Consider the following 8,505-nt stretch of genomic DNA (forward strand, 5'->3'; position numbering starts at 1 on the left):
GGGGGGCCACATGGGCTGTAGGGGGTGCGCCTTGGCCTATATGGGCCAAGGGAACCAGCCCCAAGAGGCCCATGCGCCAACGAGACTTGGGGAGGGGAGAGTCCTAAAAGGGGAAGGCACCTCCGAGGTGCCTTGGGGAGGATGGACTCCTCCCCCCCCCTTGGCCGCACCCCTTCCTTGGAGGAAGGGGCAAGGCTGCGCCTCCCCCCTCTCCCTTGCCCCTATATATAGGGAGGGGAGGGAAGGGCAGCCGCACCAAAAAGCCCTGGCGCCTCCCTCCCTCCCGTGACACCTCCTCCTCTCTCGCAGGTGCTTGGCGAAGCCCTGCAGGATTGCCACGCTCCTCCACCACCACCACGCCGTTGTGCTGCTGCTGGATGGAGTATTCCTCAACCTCTCCCTCCCTCCTTGCTGGATCAAGGCGTGGGAGACGTCACCGGGCTGTACGTGTGTTGAACGCGGAGGTGCCGTCCGTTCGGCACTAGGATCTCCGGTGATTTGGATCACGACGAGTACGACTCCTTCAACCCCGTTCTCTTGAACGCTTCCGCTTAGCGATCTACAAGGGTATGTACATGCACTCTCCTTCCCCTCGTTGCTGGTTTCTCCATAGATAGATCTTGGTGACACGTAGGAAAATTTTGAATTTGTGCTACGTTCCCCAACACTGAGGGTGTTATTTCATTGGATAAGCCACCGATTGTGTCAGAATGTTCCGTGTTGGGTGGCGCGGTTGGTTCTGGGTTGCTATTTCCAGACTCCTCTTCCCATAGTACGGATGGCTTAAAGAGCCGCTCCAGGAAGATGTTTGGAGGGACGGCGTCGCGTTTTGCGCCGATGCGTGCCAACACGTCGGCTGCCTGGTTGTTGTCCCGGGCTACGTGGTGGAATTCGAGTCCTTCGAACTGAGCTGACATTTTTAAGACGGCGTTACGGTAGGCTGCCATTTTTGGATCCTTGGCGTCAAAGTCTCCATTTACCTGGGATATTGCGAGGTTTGAATCCCCGCGGACCTCTAGGCATTGAATGCCCATGGAGATGGCCATCCGGAGACCATGTAGAAGGGCCTCGTATTCGGCTGCGTTGTTGGAGTCCGTGTACATTATTTGAAGTACGTATTGGACTGTATCTCCGGTTGAGGACATCAAGACGACGCCAGCCCCCAAGCCGGCCAACATTTTAGAGCCGTCGAAGTGCATAATCCAATTGGAGTATGCGCCGTACTCTTTAGGGAGTTCGGCTTCAGTCCATTCGGCGACAAAGTCAGCCAAAACTTGCGACTTTATAGCTCGCCGCGGTTTGTAGGTTATATCGAATGGTAAAAGCTCAATGGCCCATTTTGCAATCCTGCCCGTCGCGTCGCGATTGTTTATGATGTCGTTGAGAGGTACTTCGGAGGCCACTGTTATCGAACACTCTTGAAAGTAGTGTCGCAGCTTCCGGGATGTCATGAACACCGCGTATGCTATCTTTTGATAATGTGGGTACCGGGACTTGCATGGAGTTAGGACAGTGGATACGTAGTACACTGGTTTTTGAAGAGGGAATTTGTGCCCTTCTGTTTCTCGTTCGACGACGAGCACCGCGCTTACAACTTGATGTGTTGCCGCGATATATAACAACATTGGTTCGCCCAAGTTGGGCGCGGCCACGACCGGATTTGTTGCCAATATGGCCTTTATGTCTTTGAGTCCGGCTGTGGCAGCATCCGTCCATTCGAAGTGTTCGGTGCGCCTGAGGAGGCGGTAGAGGGGCAATGCCTTTTCTCCCAAACGGGAGATGAAGTGGCTTAGGGCCGCCACACATCCAGTCAATTTTTGTATTTGTTTGAGGTCTCTTGGGATGTCCAATTGTGACAGAGCTCGGATCTTGGCTGGGTTTGCTTCAATTCCTCTACCGGATACAATGAAGCCCAAGAGCTTTCCGGCTGGTACGCCAAAAACACATTTTTCCGGGTTAAGCTTAATGTCATATGCTCGGAGGTTGTCGAATGTGAGCCTCAAATCGTCTATTAGAGTTTCCGTGTTTGGTTTTGACGACCACATCGTCTACGTATGCCTCCACTGTTTTGCCAATCTGGGTAGCCAGACATGTCTGAATCATGCGCTGATATGTTGCGCCGACGTTTTTAAGTCTGAAGGGCATTGTGTTGAAGCAGAATGGTCCGTATGGAGTAATGAATGCCGTTGCGGCCTGGTCTGTTTCTGCCATCTTGATTTGATGGTATCCGGAGTATGCGTCGAGGAAACACAATGAATTGTGCCCCGCGGTAGCATCGATGATTTGGTCGATGCGGGGGAGAGGGAAAGGATCTTTTGGACATGCCTTATTAAGGTCTTTAAAATCCACACAAAGACGCCAGGATTTGTCTTTTTTTGGTACCATTACCAGGTTTGCTAGCCAGTCCGGATATTTTATATCTCTGATGAATCCGGCTTTCAATGGTTTGTCTAGCTCCTCTCCCATTGCCTGTCTTTTGGGTTCGGAAAATCGTCGAAGAGCCTGTTTGACTAGCTTGAATCCTTTTAGGATATTTAGGCTGTGCTCTGCCAGCCTGCGTGGGATTCCTGGCATATCTGAAGGGTGCAAGGCAAAAATGTCCCAATTTTCCTGAAGGAATTCTCGTAGTGCGGCTTCTACATCAGGGTTTAATTGTGCCCCAATGGAGGCCGTCTTTGTGGGGTCCGTAGGATGGACCTGGAATTTGACTATGTCGTCTGCTGGTTTGAAAGACGTGGACTTAGATCTCTTGTCGAGTATCACATCATCCCTATTCACCGTGGAGCGTAGTGCCGTGAGTTCTTCTACCGCTAGTGCTTCGGATAGTGCCTCTAGGGCTAGTGCGACTGTCTTGTTTTCGGCGCGGAGTGCTATGTTCGGATCACTGATCAGAGTGATGATTCCATTGGGCCCGGGTATTTTGAGCTTCATGTACCCGTAATGGGGTATGACTTGGAAAATTGTGAATGCCTCTCGCCCTAATAGAGCGTGATATCCGCTGCTGAACGGGGCCACTTGGAACGTGACTTCCTCGGACCTGTAGTTGTCTGGCGAGCCGAACACCACATCTAGTGTGATTTTTTCTGTGCAGCGTACCTCCCGACTAGGGATTATTCCTCTAAAGGTTGTGCTACTTCGCTCAATGCGGCTCCAGTCTATTTCCATTTTTTGGAGAGTTTCCTCGTAAATGAGGTTTAATCCGCTGCCGCCATCCATCAGTACCTTGGTAAGACGAAAGCCGTCCACTATGGGACTGAGGACCAATGCGGCTGGTGCTCGGGCTGTTCAGAATTTAGGTTCGTCGCTGGCATTGAAGGTGATAGCTGTGTCGCTCCATGGATTTGTTGTTGCTACTTGGTAGACTTCGGCAAGGCTGCGGATTGTTTGTTTCCGCATATTATTTGATGCGAAAGTCTCGAAGACTGTTGATACCGTACTGGTGCTGTTGGGCTGGTTGTCCGGGGCTAGAAGCCCTTCGCCACTTTTGGCCACCTGCCGTAGTATCCAACATGCCCGAAGGCTATGTGTTGGAGTGGCGCCTTCTGCATTATGGATTTTGCAAGGTCCGCTGAGCCATTCTTTCAGTACGGTTCCGTACCCTTTGGGGGATTTTTGCTTTTTGGTTTTTGACCCAGGTGCTTTAGCGTTGTGCATCCTTTTATTCCGGACTAAGGTTGTGTTCAGGGCCGGATTGTCCCAAAATCTAGTTTCGATTTTCCAGATACTCTCCATCGCACAGTATTTTCGTACTATGGTCGCCAGGTCGGCGAAGCGCGTGACCTCGCGACGACTTATGGCGTTCATGATTCCCTTGTCCGTGCAATTATTGCAGAAAATAGAGATTGCGCTTTCCTCATGGCAGTCCTTTATCCTGTCCATAACCAGGAGGAATCTGGCCCAGTAATGATGTACTGTTTCATCGGGCTCTTGCCGTATTTGAGATAGATCGCTTGTGTTTGGGTGGGCGGGTGGAACTAAATTCGGAGCCCCGCCCAATCTGAGGCTCAAAGGCCGAGGAATTTCCGGATTTGGAAGCTTGGATTGCTGGAGGTCGTCCAACGAATCTAGCCCGCTGCCTGACTTTAGGTTCAGTATTCGATTGACGTCTGTCCCTCCGCGGGAATCCGGCATGGAGGGATCGGAGATCCGGACATAACTGGTTCTTAACATGGGGGAAGAGTCGCCGCGTTGTTCTTCTACCACAGCAACATGGTGGGTAGCCTGGAGAGAGTTAATTTCTCTCAGATCGGTTTTAAGCCCAATCTGATCGTAGTCTGTAGCGACTCTCAGGGCGGCGATGCAATCCAAGAGCTCGTTTACGGAAGAGAGCTCCATCGGATCCAGATGCTCGGCGAATTCCGAGTTGATGCGAAGATCGCTTTTGATGACCCGAGAGGTCATTGTCGAAGCGGTGGCCGGACAGGCAGTCATAAGAAAACCACCCAGCCGGATAGCTTGACCGGCGGCCAAAGCTCCTTTGGCAATGGTACCATCTTTAAAGACAGGAATAGGCATCCTTCCTGATTGCGACGACACAGAGAAACTCTCAATGAAAGCACCAACGTCGGTGTCAAAATCGGCGGATCTCGGGTAGGGGGTCCCGAACTGTGCGTCTAGGCGGATGGTAACAGGAGACAAGGGACACGATGTTTTACCCAGGTTCGGGCCCTCTTGATGGAGGTAAAACCCTACGTCCTGCTTGATTGATATTGATGATGTGGGAATTACAAGAATAGATCTACCACGAGATCAATGAGGCTAAACCTAGAAGCTAGCCTATGGTATGATTGTTGTTATTCTACGGAGTAAACCATCCGGTTTATATAAACACCGGAGAGGGCTATGGTTGCACAAAGTCGGTTACAATGGTAGGAGATCTACATATCCGTATCGGCAAGCTTGCCTTTCACGCCAAAGAAAGTCCCCTCCGGACAAGGGACGAAGTCTTCAATCTTGTATCTTCATAGTCTTGGAGTCCGGCCGATGATGATAGTTCCGCTATCCGGACACCCCCTAGTCCAGGAGTCCCTCAAGGAGGATGGGGCGAGAGGTCGTGCGGTCGTGCGGGCAGCGGTTTTTGTTTTAAGGCAGGGCAGGTTAGCGATCGATGGATTAGCTTAATGCGTGGTTGGTAGTGTTAAACACCGGAGAATTAAGCACCATTAGATCTTGATAATGGATGGGTGTGATTGTTTGGATCTGCCCCTCTCTTCCTTTTATAGTGGTATATATATATATATATATACATATATATATATATATATATATATATATAGTAGATAAAAGTTTGTTGGACTAATTAGCTCGTCGAATTTCTCTCATGACAATCCCAAGCGCGCGATCATTAACCAGAATGTCCGTGTGGTTCACGTTGGCCACCTTGACCATCCTAAAATACGGACCACGACGCCTCCACTCCGGCTCCACGGCCACCAGGCTCGCCAGATTGACCAGGCCGTCGCCGTCTCCGACGACCACGTCGGGCGTCGCCTCGAAATCGTCCCCCGGGTACACCATCCTCTCCGGCGTGGCCACCCCGACACCCACGATGCAGGTCACCGGCACCCTCGGACAGTCCGGCAGCTCCTTGAACAGCGGCAGCACGCGCGACTCGTACGGCTCGACGCCTTCGCCGAAGCCAATGTCGACGAGGAGGTCCACCACGTCGCTGGCCGAGTAGTTCCGGCGCCTGGTGCTCACCAGTGGCTGCCCGGCTCCGAACACCTTGGCGCTCGGCAGCGGCCACAGGCTGCTCTGCAGGCTCCGGTACTCCTTCCGCAGGGCCCCCGGGTCAACGAAGGGGAGGGCGAGGTTGTTGCCTGAGATGAGGGCCTGCATGCCCAGCACGAGCCCGCCCCACGGAGCGGCGACGGGGATGAAGTGCCGCACGAACCGCCGGCGCCACGCCAGGGGCTGCCGGATCAGGAACTGGTGCGCCAGCGTGCCGCCGTAGCTGTGGGTGACGATGATCGCCGGGCGGTCGCCGTTGAGCTGGCTCGCCCTCTCCACCAGGCTATTGAGGCTCGTGAAGAAGGCGGTGCCGGTTCTGGACGGGTGTCCCGCCGGCGCGACGGCGTAGCGGAAGTCGTAGGGCGCGCCGAACATGGTCTCGCCGTCGCGGTACCCGGCCGCCTCGAGCCTCTCCAGCAGCTTGTCCATGTAGGAGAAGTTCCTCCGGTCTGGGTCCGGGTGGCGGAATCCCCGGGTGGAGCCAAAGAAGGGGACGCGCGTCTCCACGCCGGGGACGTTGTGGTAGTCGTCGGACGCGGCGTCGTACGCCGTGCTCATCTGGTCGGCGAAGCACCGGACGCCGTCGGGGTCGTCGTGGAGGGCCGTGTAGTTGAGGAAGAGGCGGAACCAGCCGGACTTCTTCCCCTTGTGCGCGCCGCACCCCGGCCGCCGGTAGAGCTCGGTGAGCCGCGCGTCGAGCTCGTTGCTAGCGTAGCCCGGCACCAGCACCACGGGATGCATCCGCGGCCGCGATGATGACCACCATAGTGCTGCGGCTGCTACTACGAGTGTCAGAAGAATCATTCGCCATCGCACAAGACGAATTGCCATGAACTGGTGAGTGGACGGAAATCTCAATCCAGCCATCGATCTTTGGGTTCAATGTGGTGTGCACTGAGTTAGTACTAGCGTAGATGGAATTGATTCACATTTATACCACGAGCATACATCCATGTCCTATTGTTTATACCGACTTGACTTCTCTTAATAACGCATTTTTATCAACTTGCGGAACAAAAAGACTGACTGATCTCGGTCCTCGAGAAAACTCATTTCTACTAGTAGTTAATAAATTGGAACAGCTATGAGCATGCTTGGATACGTTTTAGTCCCATGACTAAAAGTAGTGGGACTAAAACTTGCTAGTCTTACTCATGCTTGGATCCAAGTACTAAAGAGACTAAAATCTAGTTATTGAGCATTTATTATCCTCCAAACCCTCCAATCCAGAACTAAGGAGAGGAATTAAATGAGGAGAGAGAGAGCTAATACATATTTTAGTAGGTTTCCCATGACTAAAAGATTTTAGCCTCAAGACTAGTCCTAGCCTCTCTTTAGTCAGGGGTGCTTGGAACTTTAGCCTCTAAAAGAGACTATTTTTAGTCAGACTAAAAATAGTCCCTTGTATCCAAGCACCCTCTATGTCATGGCTACCTAACTTGCCTCCAAACAAATACAAGAGTGCTTAGAGCAACTCCAACGCGCCGATTTAAATGAACATGCCGTTTATTTATTTTTTGTTTTGTTTGGATCAGCTAGGCGATCATTGTTTGCGTGTGTCCGACCGATCCGTCCAAGACCAACTCCAACACGCGAGCAATCTGATCCGCGTAAGTCCGTTTGAACCCAAACGGATAAACGCGATGGCCTAACGGGCGGCCCCATTCTTAAATTTTGTTTGTTTGTCGTCCGTCTCGACCCATTTACAGAGCAAATTTGCTTCGGGTTTGCATTCAGATAGACAGTGAACGGATGCGCACGTGCCCGCTTATCGTCCGCCTCGCGTCCGTGTGTTGGCTGCCCACATACTTCCCACCGCCAATATTCAAGGCGCACATGCGGGCGGACCCACTTGTCAGCCTCCCGGCCGCCCGGTCGTCGTTCTTTTCAATGTGGAAGCCGTGGACCGGCTAGTCCACAGACTTCCACTTTCAAAGCCGCGTGCCTCCTCAAACCCCGACACGCGCAAACCCTAGACCCCGGCCACCGCTACTCCACCTCCTCGCCGGCGGCCATGGTGTGGACGTGGATCTCCGGCAAGGGGAAGCATGACCACGAGGCCAGGTCGTCCTCCGGCTGCCACAACCGCTCCACCCCTCCCCACTCCTCCGACATTCAACATCACCTTGTCGGCGGCCCCGCCTCGGCAACGGTCATACATGAAGGCCAAGATATGCCATAGGTATAGCGAGACAAGCGCACTGCTGTTGTGGAGCGACGTGCACCTCCCCAACAACTGGCATCTTTCAGCGGACCGCGTGCTTGTTCCTTCGGCCCTGATCAACGGCCGCTGTGACGCCCCCGATTAAATCATACACTAATCATACACGCAAATGTGTACGATCAAGATCAAGGACTCACATGAAGATAGCACAACACAACTCTAGATCAGTGGCCGCGTTGCATTGCCCCTTCTGACAGCGACCTTTATTATGCAGTCTGTCGCTTTTATTCTTTACCATCACAAGTTCGTGCAATTCTCAATTTTATCTTACACTAAATGATCTCACACATTTAGAAGCAATTTTTATTGCCTTTTTGCACCGATGACAACTTACTTGAGGGATCTTGCTCAATTCCTAGGTAATTATGGTGGACACTTGAAAATAAGATTTGGGTTTAAGGGTTTTTTGGATGCACAAGTAGTATCTTTACTTAGTGCGGAATTTTTGGCTAGCAAAGATAGGGGGCAAGCACCACATGTTGAAGGATCTATGACAATATAACTCCAGAAGAAACTTGTACTGTGCCATGTACACCACATATATACTCAAA

General features: G+C 52.3%; 1 protein-coding gene across 1 annotated transcript; it reads right to left on the reverse strand.

The window, feature by feature from the left end:
- Nucleotides 1-5,295: 5,295 nt before the first annotated feature.
- On the reverse strand, nt 5,296-6,597 carry LOC119302741 (lecithin-cholesterol acyltransferase-like 1). The gene has a single exon (XM_037579793.1). The coding sequence runs from the start codon at nt 6,595-6,597 to the stop codon at nt 5,296-5,298; it is 1,302 nt and encodes a 433-aa protein (XP_037435690.1).
- Nucleotides 6,598-8,505: the final 1,908 nt, after the last annotated feature.

The sequence above is a fragment of the Triticum dicoccoides genome, chromosome 1B, assembly GCF_002162155.2.
Source record: "Triticum dicoccoides isolate Atlit2015 ecotype Zavitan chromosome 1B, WEW_v2.0, whole genome shotgun sequence".
Taxonomy (NCBI): domain Eukaryota; kingdom Viridiplantae; phylum Streptophyta; class Magnoliopsida; order Poales; family Poaceae; genus Triticum; species Triticum dicoccoides.